Consider the following 19,814-nt stretch of genomic DNA (forward strand, 5'->3'; position numbering starts at 1 on the left):
TGTGTGTAGTTTGGTGTGGTTGGATGATGGTGTGTGTAGTTTGGTGTGGTTGGATGATGGTGTGTGTAGTTGTGTGTGGTTGGATGATGGTGCGTGTAGTTTGGTGTGGTTGGATGATGGTGTGTGTAGTTTGGTGTGGTTGGATGATGGTGTGTGTAGTTTGGTGTGGTTGGATGATGGTGTGTGTAGTTTGATGTGGTTGGATGATGGTGTGTAGTTTGGTGTGGTTGGATGATGGTGCGTGTAGTTTGATGTGGTTGGATGATGGTGTGTGTAGTTTGGTGTGATTGGATGATGGTGTGTGTAGTTTGGTGTGGTTGGATGATGGTGTGTGTAGTTTGATGTGGTTGGATGATGGTGTGTAGTTTGGTGTGGTTGGATGATGGTGCGTAGAGTTTGGTGTGGTTGCATGATGGTGTGTGTAGTTTGATGTGGTTGGATGATGGTGTGTGTAGTTTGGTGTGGTTGGATGATGGTGCGTGTAGTTTGATGTGGTTGGATGATGGTGTGTGTAGTTTGGTGTGGTTGGATGCTGGTGTGTGTAGTTTGGTGTGGTTGGATGCTGGTGTGTGTAGTTTGGTGTGGTTGGATGATGGTGTGTGTAGTTTGGTGTGGTTGGATGATGGTGTGTGTAGTTTGGTGTGGTTGGATGCTGGTGTGTGTAGTTTGGTGTGGTTGGATGATGGTGTGTGTAGTTTGGTGTGGTTGGATGATGGTGCGTAGAGTTTGGTGTGGTTGGATGATGGTGTGTGTAGTTTGGTGTGGTTGGATGATGGTGTGTGTAGTTTGGTGTGGTTGGATGATGGTGTGTGTAGTTTGGTGTGGTTGGATGATGGTGTGTGTAGTTTGGTGTGGTTGGATGATGGTGTGTGTAGTTTGGTGTGGTTGGATGATGGTGTGTGTAGTTTGGTGTGATTGGATGATGGTGTGTGTAGTTTGGTGTGGTTGGATGCTGGTGTGTGTAGTTTGGTGTGGTTGGATGATGGTGTGTGTAGTTTGGTGTGGTTGGATGATGGTGTGTGTAGTTTGGTGTGGTTGGATGATGGTGTGTGTAGTTTGGTGTGGTTGGATGATGGTGTGTGTAGTTTGGTGTGGTTGGATGCTGGTGTGTGTAGTTTGGTGTGGTTGGATGATGGTGTGTGTAGTTTGGTGTGGTTGGATGATGGTGTGTGTAGTTTGGTGTGGTTGGATGATAGTGTGTGTAGTTGGGTGTGGTTGGATGATGGTGTGTGTAGTTTGTTGTGGTTGGATGATGGTGTGTGTAGTTTGGTGTGGTTGGATGATGGTGTGTGTAGTTTGATGTGGTTGGATGATGGTGCGTGTAGTTTGGTGTGGTTGGATGATGGTGTGTGTAGTTTGATGTGGTTGGATGATGGTGTGTAGTTTGGTGTGGTTGGATGATGGTGTGTAGTTTGGTGTGGTTGGATGATGGTGCGTGTAGTTTGGTGTGGTTGGATGATGGTGTGTAGTTTGGTGTGGTTGGATGATGGTGTGTGTAGTTTGATGTGGTTGGATGATGGTGCGTGTAGTTTGGTGTGGTTGGATGATGGTGTGTGTAGTTTGATGTGGTTGGATGATGGTGTGTAGTTTGGTGTGGTTGGATGATGGTGTGTAGTTTGGTGTGGTTGGATGATGGTGTGTGTAGTTTGATGTGGTTGGATGATGGTGCGTGTAGTTTGATGTGGTTGGATGATGGTGTGTGTAGTTTGGTGTGGTTGGATGATGGTGTGTAGTTTGGTGTGGTTGGATGATGGTGTGTGTAGTTTGGTGTGGTTGGATGATGGTGTGTGTAGTTTGGTGTGGTTGGATGATGGTGTGTGTAGTTTGGTGTGGTTGGATGATGGTGTGTGTAGTTTGGTGTGGTTGGATGATGGTGTGTGTAGTTTGGTGTGGTTGGATGATGGTGTGTAGTTTGGTGTGGTTGGATGATGGTGTGTGTAGTTTGGTGTGGTTGGATGATGGTGTGTGTAGTTTGGTGTGGTTGGATGATGGTGTGTGTAGTTTGGTGTGGTTGGATGATGGTGTGTGTAGTTTGGTGTGGTTGGATGATGGTGTGTGTAGTTTGGTGTGATTGGATGATGGTGTGTGGTTTGGTGTGGTTGGATGATGGTGTGTGTCGTTTGGTGTGGTTGGATGATGGTGTGTATAGTTTGGTGTGATTGGATGATGGTGTGTGGTTTGGTGTGGTTGGATGATGGTGTGTGTCGTTTGGTGTGGTTGGATGATGGTGTGTGTAGTTTGGTGTGGTTGGATGATGGTGTGTGTAGTTTGGTGTGATTGGATGATGGTGTGTGTAGTTTGGTGTGGTTGGATGATGGTGTGTGTCGTTTGGTGTGGTTGGATGATGGTGTGTATAGTTTGGTGTGATTGGATGATGGTGTGTGGTTTGGTGTGGTTGGATGATGGTGTGTGTAGTTTGGTGTGGTTGGATGATGGTGTGTGTAGTTTGATGTGGTTGGATGATGGTGTGTAGTTTGGTGTGGTTGGATGATGGTGTGTATAGTTTGGTGTGGTTGGATGATGGTGTGTGTAGTTTGATGTGGTTGGATGATGGTGTGTAGTTTGGTGTGGTTGGATGATGGTGTGTATAGTTGGGTGTGGTTGGATGATGGTGTGTGTAGTTTGGTGTGGTTGGATGATGGTGTGTAGTTTGGTGTGGTTGGATGATGGTGTGTGTAGTTTGGTGTGGTTGGATGATGGTGTGTAGTTTGGTGTGGTTGGATGATGGTGTGTGTAGTTTGGTGTGGTTGGATGATGGTGTGTGTAGTTTGGTGTGGTTGGATGATGGTGTGTGTAGAGTTTGGTGTGATTGGATGATGGTGTGTGTAGTTTGGTGTGATTGGATGCTGGTGTGTATAGTTTGGTGTGGTTGGATGATGGTGTGTGTAGTTTGGTGTGGTTGGATGATGGTGTGTATAGTTTGGTGTGGTTGGATGATGGTGTGTGTAGTTTGGTGTGGTTGGATGATGGTGTGTATAGTTTGGTGTGGTTGGATGATGGTGTGTGTAGTTTGATGTGGTTGGATGATGGTGTGTATAGTTTGGTGTGGTTGGATGATGGTGTGTGTAGTTTGATGTGGTTGGATGATGGTGTGTGTAGTTTGATGTGGTTGGATGATGGTGTGTAGTTTGGTGTGGTTGGATGATGGTGTGTGTAGTTTGGTGTGGTTGGATGATGGTGTGTGTAGTTTGGTGTGGTTGGATGATGGTGTGTAGTTTGGTGTGGTTGGATGATGGTGTGTGTAGTTTGGTGTGGTTGGATGATGGTGTGTGTAGTTTGGTGTGGTTGGATGATGGTGTGTGTAGTTTGGTGTGGTTGGATGATGGTGTGTGTAGTTTGGTGTGGTTGGATGATGGTGCGTGTAGTTTGGTGTGGTTGGATGATGGTGTGTGTAGTTTGGTGTGGTTGGATGATGGTGTGTGTAGTTTGGTGTGGTTGGATGATGGTGCGTGTAGTTTGGTGTGGTTGGATGATGGTGTGTGTAGTTTGGTGTGGTTGGATGATGGTGCGTGTAGTTTGGTGTGGTTGGATGATGGTGCGTGTAGTTTGGTGTGGTTGGATGATGGTGTGTGTAGTTTGGTGTGGTTGGATGATGGTGTGTGTAGTTTGGTGTGATTGGATGATGGTGTGTGTAGTTTGGTGTGGTTGGATGATGGTGTGTGTAGTTTGGTGTGGTTGGATGATGGTGTGTGTAGTTTGGTGTGGTTGGATGATGGTGTGTGTAGTTTGGTGTGGTTGGATGATGGTGTGTGTAGTTTGGTGTGGTTGGATGATGGTGTGTAGTTTGGTGTGGTTGGATGATGGTGTGTGTAGTTTGGTGTGGTTGGATGATGGTGTGTGTAGTTTGGTGTGGTTGGATGATGGTGTGTGTAGTTTGGTGTGATTGGATGATGGTGTGTGTAGTTTGGTGTGGTTGGATGATGGTGTGTGTAGTTTGGTGTGATTGGATGATGGTGTGTGTAGTTTGGTGTGATTGGATGATGGTGTGTGTAGTTTGGTGTGGTTGGATGATGGTGTGTGTAGTTTGGTGTGGTTGGATGATGGTGCGCAGAGTTTGATGTGGTGCACAACATTGCCTGCCTCCGTTCTTTCCTCAATCCCTTTTCTGCTGAAACTCCTCTTCCAGATCCGACTATTCCAAAGCCCCCCCTTGCCAGCATCTCATCCTTCTTGCTTCATCAACTCCAGCTTGTCTCATTCATCCATCAGCCTCATCCTCGCTGACCTGCAAAGGCTCCCTGTCTTTTAATATATTACATTTAAAATCTTCATTCTTGTCTAAAATCCCTCCATATCAGAGTGATGGCCCAACTATCTCTGTAAGCTCCTCCAGTCCTATGCCATCCCCTGAATGCTCTGCTCCTCCAATTCTTTCCTTTTATTCACTACCTCCTCGCTTGGTCCCACCATTGCTGATAGATCCGTCAGTCACATTTGTCCTGCATTCTTGAACTCTCTCATGACTTTTTCACCTCTCCTTCAACATTTAAAAATCTTCTCAAAACCCATCTCCTCAGCCAAGCTTTCCACGCCGTTTCCTAAGCTCTCTCTTCTTTGCACATTCCCAATCACCTTGGGGCATTTTTCTGTGTTATAGAGCTTATATAAATTTAAGCTGTTGTTGGAGGATGCTCGTGTACTTGCCAATTGTATTCAGAAACTGTAAAGAAAAGAAATCATCAATACTGTCAGCGACTGTTTTGTATGATGTGGTTGCATCATTTACAAACGTTGGTGCTGGTTTTACACTGGACCTCAGTAGGTGTGAGTTGGTCTGAGGAAGCCTCCATTTGCCCCCTTACCAGATGACATGGGCTACTCCCTTCATGGGGAATGTGGGGGAAAAGGGAAGCGGGGGGGATTTCTCTGCTTAATCCCTGTGTCGGGAATTTGAGAGTGGGCAAACTCTCCCTCATTCCTGAATGGGGAATTGGGGAAAGGACATCTCTGCCTGCTCTCTGTATAGGGAATTCAAGAGGGGATGCACATACTGCCTAGTCCCTGTATGGTGAATTTTGGAGGGTGGGTGGAATTTCTGCCCTGCAACTTCATGGTGCTGTGTGCTAGTCATCTAGAGATCACTTTACATTTGTTTGAACTATTAAACTGACAAAGAGGAGATTATGACAACAATTATAAAGTCCAATATCGATTCATTCTAAAATTAGCATAGTCTGAAATTTGAACTAGATTTTTGATTTATGCTGAAGAAATAGTTTGTTAAAATTCATCCATGCAGGTGAGATGTCACAGTTCTAATTAGCTTCAATTAGAGCCAGATTGGGAAATTGCCCAGTGGAGATAAAGCAGGCCTTACAGCAAAAGGGATTAGTGTCTGATTTATAATTTGATGGGTTCCTTACCCGTGTTGTAGCCTCGACTCAATGCTGGCCAAGGCCTGTGATTCTTCCACAAGTTCCCAAGGTACCAATCGCTCTGATTCTCCACCAATCCAAGGACTTGCTGACCTGTGAACAAGGGAGCAGGAAAGGGTTACTCGGTGTCAGTCTGCCCCATACCTGTGGCTGTTCCTATCTTCAAGGTGAGCTTATATTTGTATCGATGTGTGTTATGTGAAGGTTCTTTTCTAGGTTAAGGACGGTGATCATAGAAAATGACCCAATTTTCTACTTTTGTCAAATTTTGTTTGATAACGCTCCTGTGAAGTGTCTTGGGACTATGTTAAAGGCACTATTTAAATACAAGTTGTTGTTGTTACTGCTGGTGATGGCAGTAAAATAACTTTTGTTAAGAGTATTTTATGACCAGATCCATACATGCACCTTCCAGCAGGGGTCACTGGAGAGCAGTGACACTCTTGGTTGATATTTCCTCTTCCTGGGCACTGAGGCCAATTGCCTAATTGATGCCTTATCCGAGATCAAGTTACCCAGCAGAGACCAGGAATCAGGCCTTCTAATCTCTATGGCCTAATGCCGCATCAGTGCCATTCACACACTAAACTATTAGGGGGTCTACATTTCACTTTGGAATCTTTTTTTTGTTGTTGACAGAATCCATACTTTACAAGGAATCCTTCAATGGCTGAATCACACAGTTGTGTCACACAGACTCGCAGGCCCCTGGTTCGATTCCGCGCTGAGTTATTTGTTTGCAGCTGGTGTGACAGTGGGGTGTTACAACTGGGCTCCTGGTTTAGGGAAAGGCAAATTGGCTAGGGCTCCAGCTCGCTATCCATGGGCCCCTACTGGATATGTGGATGCGTGGACAGCAGTTAAGGGCAGGGTCAGGCACAGTTATGATGCCCTTGTGGTCAATTGGGCTGCCAATTCTCGATCAATGCTTACCCATGACTAATGGCTGGTTTGCCAAGGGGTCAGAAGATGCCTATGGAACCGGACCCCAACAAGAAGACAATGCTTTGAGAAGAATTGACCAAGGGAAAAATAAATCAACATTTTGCATTAAAAGGTACCATCTGCATGAAAAAGAAGCAAACGTTTTAATATTTATTTACAAAGGAGACAGAAACCACATCAAAATCCGTCATGTGGTTTCTTACAAACGATAGCCATTGTGATGAAAATGAGATACAGATTTCCACCAAGGGGGTCACAAACTCAAACTATGGAGAACAAGATGAACACAAGGTTTTACTTAACTGTTTTGCACAGAGAGTGGTGAATATATGAAACAAATGGCTCAGAGCAATGCTGATAGTTAGGACAAGAGGGAACGAGGTAGAATCATAGAATTATAGGAAGGTTACAGCACGGAAGGAGGGCATTCGGCCCGTTGAGTCCGCGCCGGCTCTATGCAACATCAATCCAGCTAGTCCCACTCTCCTGCCCTTTCCCTGTAGACCTGCAAATTTTTTCCTTTCAAGTACTTATCCAGTTCCCTTTTGAAGTCCATGACTGAATCTGCCTCCACCACCCCCACCGGGCAGTGCATTCCAGATCCTAACCACTCGCTGTGTAAAAGAGTTTTTCCTCATGTCACCTTTGGTTCTTTTGTCAATCACCTTAAATCTATGTCCTCTGGTTCTTGATCTTCTGCCAATGGGAACAGTTTCTCTCTATCTACTCTGTCTAGACCTTTCGTGATTTTGAACACCTCTATCAAATCTCCTCTCAACCCCAGCTTCTCCATGCAACTGAAGTCCCTCATCCCTGGAATCATTTTAGTAAATCTATTCTGCACCCTCTATAAGGCCTTCACATCTTTCCTAAAGGACTGTGGCCAGAACTGGACACGATGCTCCAGTTGTGGCTGAACCAGTGTTTTATAAAGGTTCATCATGACTTCCATACTTTTGTACTCTATGCCTCTATTTATAAAGCCCAGGATCCTGTATGCTTTTTTAACTGCTTTCTCAACCTGCCCTGCCACCTTCAACGATTTATGCACATACACCCCCAGATCTCTCTGTTCCTGTACCCCTTTTAGAGTTGTGCGCTCTAGTTTATGTTGCCTCTCCTCATTTTTCCTATCGAAATGCATCACCTCACATTTTTCTGCATTAAATTTCATCTGCCACGTGTCCGCCCATGCCACCAGCCTGTCTATATTCTCCTGAAGTCTATCACTATCCTCCTCACTGTTCACTACCCTTCCAAGTTTTGTATCAGCTGCAAGTCCAAGTCATTAACACATATCAAGAAAAGCAGTGGTCCCAGCACCGACCCCTGGGGAACACCACTGTGCACCTCCCTCCAGTCCGAAAAACAACCATTCAACACTACTCTCTGCTTCCTGTTACTTAGCCAATTCTGTATCCATATTGCTACTGCCCCCTTTATTCCACGGGCCGCAATCTTGATGACAAGCCTACCATGCGGCACTTTATCAAACGCCTTTTGAAAATCCATATACACATCAGCTGCATTGCCCTCATCTACCCTCTCTGTCACCTCATCAAAAAACTCTATCAGATTAGTTAAATACAATTTAACTTTAACAAATCCGTGCTGGCTTTCCCTATCAATCCACACTCATCCAAGTGACTGTTAATTCTGTGCCGGATTATCGTTGCTAAAAGTTTCCCCACCATCGAGGTTAAACTGACTGGCCTATATTTGCTGGGCTTATTCCTTACACCCTTTTTTGAAAGAGGGTGTAACATTTGTAATTCTCCAGTCCTCTGGCACCACCTCCATATCTAAGGATGTTTGGAAGATTATGGCCAGTATCTCCGCAATTTCCACCCTTACTTCCCTCAGCAACCTAGGATGCATCCCATCCGGACCGGGGGACTTATCTACTTTAAGTACAGCTAGCCCTTCTAGTACCTCTTCTTTATCAATTTTTAGCCCATCAAGTATCTCAACTATGTGTTCTTTTACGAAGACTCTGGCAGCATCTTCTTCCTTGGTAAAGACAGATGCAAAGTACTCATTTAGTACCTCGGCCAAGCCCTCTGCCTCCGTGAGTAGATCTCCTTTATGATCCCTGATTGGTCTCACCCCTCCTCTTACTACTCGTTTACTGTTTACATGCCTATAGAAGACTTTTGGATTCCCTTTTATGTTGGCCGCCAGTCTATTCTCAGACTCTCTCTTTGCCCCTCTTATTTCCTTTTTCACTTCCTCTCTGCCTGTTTCTCATTCGTGTTACCAACCTGACATCTGTCATATGCCCCTTTTTTCCCATTTCATCTTACTCACTGTCTCTTTTGTCATCCAGGGAGCTCTGGCTTTAGTTGCCTTACCTTTCTCTCTTGTGGGAATGTACCTAGACTGTACCCGAACCATCTCCTCTTTAAAGGCTGCCCACTGTTCAATTACAGTTTTGCCTGCTAATCTTTGATTCCATTTTACCCGGGTCAGATCTGTTCTCATCTGAAATTGGCCCTCCTCCAATTGAGTGTTTTTACTTTAGAGTGGTCCATGTCCTTTTCCATAGCTATTCTAAACCTTATGATCCCTAAATGCTCCCCCACTGACACTTGCTCCACTTGGCCCACCTCATTCCCCAGAACCAAGTCCAGCAATGCCTCCTTCCTCGTTCAGCTGGAAACGTACTGGTCAAGGAAGTTATCCTGAACGCATTTCAAAAATTCCTCCCTCTCTTTGCCCCTTATAATATTATTATATTTTTATTATTATTTAGATAGAGAAAGCTACTGGGGAGTTTGAAAGATGGATTCGTGTGTGGTATTTTTGGAACTCTGGGACTGGCCACAAAAAAATTATCTAAATTCAATACCCATTCTGTGATCTGTAAAAGTGACCATGAAGCTGTCAGATTGTCGTAAAAACCCAACTGGTTCATTAATGTCCTTTAGGGAAGGACACCTGCCGTCCTTACCCAGTCTGGTCTACATGTGACCCCAGACCCATACCAACGTGGTTGACTCTTAACTGCCCTGTGAAGTGGCCCAGCAAGATCTGCAGATGTTCATGAAGGCGGCCCACCACCAGCTTCTCAAGGCAACTAGGGACGGACGATAAATATCGGCCTTGCCAGCGCCGCACACATCCCCGGAATGAATTTTAACAAAAAGTGAAGCCAATGATCTCTTATGATTCTGTACATTCCTATGCCCCTGAACACTTTGCAGGCCTTGTTAAAAGCTGGGTGTTGAACAGGCGACAATGAGTCATGATCTGCCGCCACTTGGCATCAGCGCAGCTGCTTTATGAACCAGTCTGTACAGGCCACTGGCGCCACTTTCACTCTGACCAGCCCCAACATCTGGGAAGAACCACAGCCTCAGGAATAAAGTTGTGCTGCCCCAGATACATTGCTGGTGTCTGAATCCGCTCACAGTACAGATGGAGCAAACCCAGAACATGGCCAGCCATGCTGGGGTTCCACAACCTAAACTAAGGCTACACCCATAACTGTAATACTCTCACATACTACAACTCCTGATATTGCACAGATTAGTTACATACTCACTGTCCATGCCCATTATTGTGACATTGCCCAGTACACAGCTTTCTGATCTCTGATTGCTTAACAACAACAACTTTCATTTATATAGCGTCTTTAACATAATAGAATGTCCCAAAGCACGTCACAGGAGCGATTATCAAACAAGATTTGACCCCGAGACACATAAGGAGATATTAGGTCAGATAGCTTGGTCAAAGAGGTAGGTTTTAAGGAGCGCCTTAAAGGAGGAGAGAGAGGTAGAGAGGCGGAGAGGTTTAGGGAGGGAATTTCAGAGCTTAGGGCCTAGGCAGCTGAAGGCACGGCTGCTAACGGTTGAGCGATTAAAATCAGGGATGCACAAGAGGCAAGAGTTGGAGGAGCGCAGAGATCTCGGAGAGTTGCAGGGCTGGAGGAAAGTACAAAGATAGGGAGGGGTGAGGCCATGCAGGGATTTTAAAACAAGGATGAGAATTTTAAAATCGAGGTGTTCCCGGACAGGAAACCAACGTAGGTCAATGAGCACAGGAGTGATGGATAAACGGGACTTGGTGCGAGTTAGGATACGGGTAGCAGAGTTTTGGATGAGCTCAAGTTCATGGAGGGTGGAAGATGGGAGTCTGGCCAGGAGAGTATTGGAATAGTCAAGTGTAGAGGTAACAAAGGCCATGGATGAGGGTGAATGCAGAAAAGTGCACGGAAAATCCTTCAGTAGAATTTAGTCTGCTGTACACAACCTTACGCTCTAACCACAGCGACAGATGCATCGTTAACCCACCCTCCAAACACCTCACTACAAGTTCTCCTTGATATCCATCTGATGTAACATGCATTGTTTCTGGGTCTCTGTCACACAAGCCATATGCAAATGATTGAGGACTGGTTACACAGCACTGGCACAGGAAGCTCGGCCCATTTGTATGGCCACTCTGCCGATTGGAGTTGTTAAGTCAATAACGCCTCTGCTACACACCAACACAACCCACCCTGCACCTCAGGTGCACTGGGTAACCTGACCCAGTTGACTCTGTGATCCTGTGCGGCTGGCTTGGAGTCTCGCTAGATGGGAGCGCTGGTCTTCGGCTACAACAGTAACGTTGATTCACTGGGAGCAATTTTAACCTAACCTGTCCATCGGGAAACCCACGGGATCGGGTGCGACGCTGGCTTTACATCCCGCCCGATTTTACTCTCCATTGAAGTCAGTGTAGAGTAATACTGGGCCAGGTGTGAAACCAGCGTTACACCCAATCCCGTCAGTTTCCCAATGGGTGGGGGGTTAGGTTAAAATTGCCCCTAGTGATTCTCTAACCAACAGTCCCGTTCAGTTGACACCATAGCATACACATGCCATACAGTTATTGAACTAGTTATTTCATACAATATGCTATTTTTGCTACTGCCGCTCAGCTTTTACCAAAATAAATGGAGTTTTTTTGCATAGCAGAATAATGGCCGGTAAACTGCCCCGAGCGTTAAAGCAGCAGTGCTTGCCGATCAATAGATTTAAATTCACCCACTAAGTTACCACGGCAACTTCCCTGATCGGCGAGTTCAAATAACATCAGCGTTCCTTCCTGGGCTGTGTGAGTGGTGAAAGGATCACTAAGGTCCCTCAACCAATCAGCTTGAAGCAAGCCACACAGTGAGAACCAGGAAGTGCAGTTCATTCTCAAACCGCGCAGACTAAAAACCCGGATATGCCCAATAATGAATTTTAAAATGACATAGAGAAAGCAAAATAAAGAGAGGATAAGATTAAAAGACTCAGATAAAGAGACAGAAGGAAAAAGTAAAAATACATTTTTTTTAAAACTTAAATTTTTTTATATATAATGTCCAAAAACTATTAAAATTAGAAGTAATGAGACTCCACATTTTTAAAAAGTTAAATTTTAGTGCCTGAGAGGTTGTTTGGCAAACTTTAAGACTTACCACGCTGTTAAAACTTAGTTTAGACTTAAAAAACTGAGCGTATCTGTTATGTGGCGAGATTAGTTAGTTTCCAGCTGGGCAGGAGAGCAAGTTGGCGCTGGTCTATTGATTTTATTGATTGCGGCCAGCGATGTCCCTTTAAGATGAAGCTGTCAGATTGCTGCCAAACCAGGAAGAGCAAGTTCTGGATTACCACGCAGTGCGGTCACCGGAACTTGCTCTTCGATTTCGCCACTAATAACGGTGAACGCTGTTGGGCTCACCATTATTTTGAAAGTACTTTCCGGCTTAATATATATTCCGTCAAAATTTCTTTCCAAATTATTTTTGGTTGATCACTTAACAAGAGTTGATTGTATCTTGTGTAATGACGACTGATGAGAAAGCTGGAAGCAAAGGAGATGAGGTAAAATTACAGAAAGGTTATGTTGAGATCAACGGAAAATGGAGCGAAGGCTGAGAATGGTGGCAGGACAGTGTCAACCGTAGCTCAGTGATAACGCTCTCATCTCTGAATCAGAAGATTGTGGGTTCAAGTCTCACTCCAGAAACTTGAGCACATAATCTCGACTGATACTTCCAGTGCAGTACTGAGGGAGTGCTGCACTGTTGGAGGTGCCGTCTTTCGGATGAGACGTTAAACCGAGGCCCCATCTGCCCTCTCGCTTGGAAGCAAAAGATTCCATGGCATTATTCCAGGAAGAGCAGGGGAGTTCTCCCCGCTGGTCAATATTTATCCCTCAACCAACATCTCGAGAAACAGATTATCTTGTCATCATCATATTGTCATATGTGGGACCTTACTGTGCGCAAAATGGCTACCACGTTTCCTACATTACAACAGCGACTACACTTCAAAAGTACTTCATTGGCTGTAAAGTCTTAAAGTTTGGGACGTCCTGAGGTTGTGAAAGGGACAATATAAATGGGAGTTCTTTCTTTCACTCACCTATATGGGATTTGGCAGCCCACTCCCCGAGCATCTCATTTCTGAATTATTCAAAGTTAGCATGACCACAGTTGCTCAGTGATGCTACCCTACACTCTAATGAGCTTCTTTGATGTATAAGAGATGTGATTTAGATTGATTGATGACCTCGGGCTGGTTATTGATCAGGGGAGATTATAAGCTGTTTAAGAGGATTGTGTGGAATGATAGCCTTGTTTGATTCAGTGAGACGGTGGCACTGTGGCAGGGAGCAGATTGAAAAGGCCGGCCTTGTCATATTAACTCCTGTAGCCTGCTACCATGTCATATCCAGTCACCCAGTGCGTGGAACTGGGGGATTACTATGTAAGGCTGAAGGAGGATCTCTTGAAAGGTTTTAGTCTGGAGGTACACTGTCCTACTTCTATATTTCACTGAAGCCTGTAAAGAAGGACTTGACACCCTCTCAAAAACATCGACCATTCCGAGAGCAGACAGAGCAGAATTAACAGGGTCCTTCATAGCTTGACCCAACAATATATCTCAATCCCAAACTAGCAAGGATAGCCCATGCATCATTGTGACTTTTCCTATTCCCGCACCCATGTGTTTATATTTCTTTATTGGATGAATCAGGCAGTGTGAAAGACGAGGATAGTTTACCGCTGTGGTTTGACAGTGACTCAAGCAGATTGAGATGAACTATGCTTATTTTACACAGGATCATCAATGGTCTTTTGAGAGAAAAAACATTTAACTTAGTCACGGTTGCCTTCCAGACCAAGGTAAAAAAAAATTAAGTGACTGTGAGCAAGTAATACCTAGATCCTCATCGGAGGCTGAAAGACATCTGTTCTGTCCGGGCTGTATTTGTGCAGAGCTGAGGTGGAAGCATATGGTTTAAAAACTGCTGCACCACCTAATTATTAATCAGCACATGAGATCATTCTTAGTCAGGATTTTAACCACACCCTGTTGACCAAATGAAAAATCAGGGTGTTTGGTGTAAGAAATGGGCGTGTCATGCTGATTGATGAAATTAAGCCCGTGTTGAGGAAGTTCCAGCAGCCACTTCAGACATTCTGTATCTGATCTAGGATTGTGACTCAGAGGGAAAAGTAACATTTCCCAGCACTCCTCACCTTGAATACACATTATTTTGGACACCTTAATTAAATCTCCCCTTAACTTTCTTTTGCTCTAAGGAGAGCAACCCCAGCTTCTCCAGTCTCTCCCCATAACTGAAGTCCCTCATCCCTGGAACCATTCTAGTAAATCTCCTCTGCACCCTCTCCAAGGCCTTCACATCCTTCATAAAGTCTGGTACCCACAACTGAACACAATACTCCAGCTGTGGCCTAACCAGTGATTTGTAAAGGTTCATGTAGAATGTGCAGCACAGAAACAGGCCATTCGGCCTAACTGGTCCATGCCTCCTGTACTTATCTAGCTTCCCCTTAAATGCATCTATGCTATTCACCTCAACTACTCCTTTTGGTAGAAAGTTCTGCATTCTAACCACTCTCTGGATAAAGAGGTTTCTTCTGAATGCCCTGTTGGATTTATTACTGACTATCTTATATCTATGGCCCCTAATTCTGGTCTCCCCTGCAGGCCATTTGGGGGAGCATAACTTCCTTGCATTTGTACTCTATGGGGGATAAATCTTAACCCCCAGGATGGGTGGGAAGGTAAAAACCGTAAAAGTAAAACCCGACCCCAACTTGCTTCCAACCCGCCCACTCCCGGTTTTAATGGAGGCAGGTCAAGGGACGGGCGACCAACCCACTCTCAGAAGGCGGGTCGATCAGTAAAATCTGTTAAGGAGGCTGCGGGCCTCCATTTTAATAGGTTTTTAATTTTTAATTCCTGGGGGCTGGGATTCCCTTCACACCACGTAAGAGGAGGTGAGAAGGCCCGGATCAACAGGTGAGGGCCTTTATCATGCTGCTTGTGGGCCCGGAGGAACAGAAGTGTTTCCCCCAGGCCCAACAAGCCTACTTGCCGCGATCGGACCCCTGTGATCGGCCAACCACCGCACCCCCCCACTAATGCTGTCTGATCACCCTGATCTATCCACGCCCCCAACGATAACCCCGACCCCCCCGATGACTGAGCCCTCCGATGATCAGCTCCAAGCCCCCCCATGACCCATCCCCCTGATGACCGACCCTCCCCTCGCTGCCTCCAATGACCGGCCCCAAGACCCCCGATGACAGACATGCCTGCTAGCATCCATTCCCCGGCTGCTTTCCCGTCCGATCAATCTGGCTGGCTGTCGCACGGGAAAGCTGCAGACGTCCTGACGTCAAAATCGGCAGGACCTCCGGGAAACCCACACTTCCGGGTTTCCTGTCCGGAAATCCTACCAACCCCACCCCACCAACCCCACCCCCCCCACCCCGCTTTCTCCACAGCTCGTTGAAAATCCAGGCCTATGTCTCTATTTATAAAGCCCAGGATCTCGTATGCTTTTTTTTAAAAAAACAGCCTGATCAAACTTGTCCTGCCACCTTCAAAGGTTTGTGGATGTGAACCCTCAAGTTTCTCTGTTCCCGCACCTCCTTTAAAATTTTACCATTTAGTTTATATTTCCAAATAGTAGTGGAATCGAAGGAGCCAGCTCAATTATCATAGAATGAATTGGACAAAATATGCCTGTAGCCTCCACAATGCCAGATGAAATTTAATGCAGAAAAGTGCAAAGTACAGCACATCAGAAGGAAAAATGGGTGACGCAGGCACTCCATGAATGGTGCTGAAAGAGAGAAGGCTAAAGTTGAAAGAGACCTAGGAGCCTTAGTAGACTCGATGCTCGACCACTGCAGAACAACCAACAAAGCCAATAGAACTTTGGACTACATAGCCAAAACAGTAGAATACAAGTCACAGGCAGTCATGATCAAAATGTATAGTGTTCTGTTCAGACCCCACCTTGAGTACTGTGTCTAGTTCTGGTCTCTGAGACTCAAGAAAGACATTGCATCGGGCACTGGATTTTGGGCGCTTATTTTAGGAATAATATCAAGGCCTTGGAGATGGCGCAGCAAAAATTCACCAAGGTTATATTTTTATCAAAGACTAGAGAAGCTTGGGCTAAGAGGAGATCTATATAGAGGTGTGCAGGATCATGAGGGACTTTGATAAGATAAATGGAGAAAAACTATTTCCACTGGTCAGGGAGTCAGCAAATGAAAGCAGCATAAATTCATGAAAAGAATGAGGGTGAGAGGAAGTTTTTTTCAAATGTGCAGAAGGGGGGGGGTTACGGTGTAACTTATCAAACACCATGATGGAAGCAGATTCCATAGGAGCATATGAATTGCTAGATAAAAAAGACCAAGGCCCATTTAGTTCACCGTCTACCATCCTGGTAGTCACATGATACAATGATAATGGAGTTGTTGACACAGAGGTTTGTGAATCTTTAGAATTTTCTACCCCAGAGTGCCGCGGATGCTCAGTCGTTGAGTATATTCATAACGGAGATCGATAGATGTTTGGACACCAAGTGAATCAAGGAATATGGGGATAGGGTAGGAAAGTGGAGTAGAGGTCAAAGATCAGCCAAGATCTTATTGAATGGCGGTGCAGGCTCGAGGGGCCGTATGGCCGACTCCTGCTCCTATTTCTTATAGCAATCAATCTCCAACAATTAGTCCACAACAGGCCCAGACCCAGAACAACTTTTAAAAGGGAAGCGGATAAATAAACGGGCAGCAGAATGGAAACAAGTGGATATCTCTTTCAGGCTTAATTCTATGAACCCAATAGTCTCTGCAGTTCAGCGACACGCTACCTGTGCAAAGGAGCTATCCCGAGGAGCAGGGAAAGGGTTAAACATGGCAGTGGCCCCTCTATTACTGCACACAGTGCAGCCTGTTAATCTAGCAGCACACTTAGCACTTAAAATTACATGGAACCCTTCTCCAGCAATCATTGGATTGATGTGACATCATTAAACAACACATCATTGCTAACGTTCGCTATATAATAGAAATTCAAGCCATCCAATTAACCTGTCAAATCATCAAGTTTACAGCCAGTTAACCTGTTACAGGATCATACGCATAAATTTATTAAATAAAAAACACAGACCAACTGGAGATTTATAATTCCATCCTTTCACAGGGGAAACAACTCCATTTGCTGTTTCTTTGAAAACAAATTAGATATTTTGGAAGGAATTCCACATTTTCATCCTTCCTTCAAAGCCATGCACACAAAATAATAACACATAAAATATAACACTGTCTCACATGGGCTGCAACACCACCTGCACGTTCCCCTCCAAGTCAAACACCATCCCGACTTGGGATATATCACCGTTCCTTCATCGTCGCTGGGTCAAAATCCTGGAACTCCCTTCCTAACAGCACTGTGGGAGAACCTTCACCACATGGACTGCGGCGATTCAAGAAGACGGCTCACCACCACCTTCTCAAGGGCAATTAGGGATGGGCAATAAATGCCGGCCTTGCCAGAGATGCCCACATCCCATGATTGAATGAATAAAAAAAAACATGGACTATACACTGTATCACAAGGGCTATAACATTGTCTCACAGGGACTATAACACTGCCTCACACGGAATATAGGAACAGGAGTAGGCCGTTTAGCCCCTTGAGCCTGTTCCACCATTCAATGAGATCATGGCTGATCTGTGATGTAACTCCATATACCCACCTTAGCCCCATATCCCATAATACCTTTGGTTAACAAAAATCTATCAATCTCAGATTTAAAATTAACAATTGAGCTAGCATCAACTGCCGTTTGCAGAAGAGAGTTCCAAACTTCTACCACCTTTGCTTGTAGAAGTGTTTCCTAACTTCACTCCTGAAAGTCCTGGCTCTAATTTTTAGGCTATGTCCCCTGGTCCTAGACTCCCCAACCAGTGGAAATAGTTTCTCTCTATCTACCCTATCAGTTCCCCTTAATATCTTGAAAACTTTGATCAAATCACCCCTTAATCTACTAAATTCCAGGAAATACAACCCCAATATGTATAATCTCTCCTCATAATTTAACCTTTGGAGTCCGGGTTTCATTCTAGTAAATCTACACTGTACTCCTTCCAAGGCCAGTATATCCTTCCTAAGGTGCGGTGCCCAGAACTGAACACAGTACTCCAGGTGTGGTCTAACCAGGGCTTTGTATAGTGTAGCATAACTTCTACCCCTTTGTATTCTAGTCCTCTAGACATAAAGGCTAGCATTCTATTAGCCTTTTTGATTATTTTCTGCACCTATCCATGACATTTTAATGATCTATGTACATGAACCCCTAAGTCTCTTTGGACCTCCACTGTTTCGAGTTTTTCACCATTTAGAAAGTATTCTGATCTATCCTTTTTTGGTCCAAAGTGGATGACCTCACACTTGCTGATTTTGAAATCCATTTGTCACAATTTTGCCCATTCACTTAATCTATTAATATCTCTCTGTAATTTTATGCTTCCATCTACACTGCTTACAGTACTGCCTATCTTTGTGTCATCGGCAAACTTGGATATGTGGCTCTCTATCCCATCATCTAAGTCGTTAATAAATACAGTGAACAGTTGAGGCCCCAAAACAGATTCCTGTGTGACAGCACTAGTCACATCCTGCCAATTTGAGTATCTGCCCATTATCCCTGCTTTCTGTCCCCTGCCGCTCAGCCAATTTCCTAACCAGGTCAAATAGTTTCCCCTCAATTCCATGAGCTTCAACTTTAGCTAAGTCTCTTATGAGGGACTTTATTGAATGCCTTCTGGAAGTCCATATAATTAAAAAAAATTTATTCGTTCGTGGGATGTGGGCGTGGCTGGCGAGGCCAGCATTTATTGCCCATCCCTAATTGCCCTTGAGAGGGTGGTGGTGAGCCCCCTTCTTGAACCGCTGCAGTCCGTGTGGTTTCCCCTGTCCACTACTTTAGTCACCTCTTCAAAAAATCCTATCAGGTTCGTCAGGCATGACCTCCCTGTTACAAATCCATGCTGGCTCTTTCTGATTAGCTGAAAATTTTCAAGGTGTTCAGTCACTCTATCTTTAATTATAGACTCTAGTAATTTCCCGACAACAGATGTTAAGCTAACTGGTCTATAATTCCCTGGTTTCCCTCTCTCACCTTTCTTAAATAGCGGAGTGACATGTGCAATTTTCCAATCTAAAGGAACTGTTCCTGAATCGAGAGAACTTTGGAAGATTATAGTTAGGGCATCTGCAATGTTCTCACCATTTCCCACAGGGTGCACTGCAGCAACTCACCAAGGCTTCTTCAACAGCACCTCCCAAACCCGCGACCTCTACCACCTAGAAGGACAAGAGCAGCAGGTACATGGGAACAACACCACCTGCACGTTCCCCTCCAAGTCACACACCATCCCGACTTGGAAATATATCGCCGTTCCTTCATCGTCACTGGGTCAAAATCCTGGAACTCCCTTCCTAACAGCACTGTGGGAGAACCGTCACCACACGGACTGCAGCGGTTCAAGAAGGCGGCTCACCACCACCTTCTCAAGGGCAATTAGGGATGGGCAATAAATGCTGGCCTCGCCAACGACGTCCACATCCCATGAACGAATAAAAAAAATCCTGGGATGGGAACTGTCTGGTCCTGGGGATTTGTCACTCTTCAGTGCCATTATTTTCTTCAAGACCCTAGGATGTAAGCCATCAGGTCCAGGGGATTTATCCGCCTTGAGTCCCATTATTTTACTGAGTACCGATTCCTTAGTGATTTTAATCGTATTTAGCTCCTCCCCCCCTAGAGCCCCCCTTTTGTCCAGTTTGTTTTAGAATTAATATTAATACTACCTTTTCCACCTGAGCCCCCCCCCCATTTACTAGTTTAAAGTCCTTGTGACCACCCTATTTGTCCTTTCCACTAGGACCCTGAACCCAGCCCGGTTCAGGTGGAGCCCGCCCCAGCGGTACAGCTCCTTCCTGTCCCAGTACTGGTGCCAGTGTCCCATGAAATGGAACCCCTCCTTCCCACACCACTCCTTCAACCACCTGTTCATCTCCCTAATCTGCTTATCCCTATGCCAATTTGCACGTGGCTCGGGTAATAATCCAGAGGTTATAACCCGAGGTCCTGTTTTTTAAATTTAGATCCTAGCTGGAA

General features: G+C 45.1%; 1 protein-coding gene across 1 annotated transcript in view; it reads right to left on the minus strand.

The window, feature by feature from the left end:
- Positions 1–19,814, minus strand: part of large1 (LARGE xylosyl- and glucuronyltransferase 1) — a 467,112-nt gene that overhangs the window by 139,985 nt on the left and 307,313 nt on the right. The window contains exon 7 of the mRNA XM_067999920.1: positions 5,364–5,468. Coding sequence (XP_067856021.1) covers positions 5,364–5,468 — 105 coding nt within the window. The remainder of the gene's footprint in view (positions 1–5,363; positions 5,469–19,814) is intronic.

Source organism: Heptranchias perlo, chromosome 18, assembly GCF_035084215.1.
Source record: "Heptranchias perlo isolate sHepPer1 chromosome 18, sHepPer1.hap1, whole genome shotgun sequence".
In the NCBI taxonomy this organism is placed as follows: Eukaryota; Metazoa; Chordata; class Chondrichthyes; order Hexanchiformes; family Hexanchidae; genus Heptranchias; species Heptranchias perlo.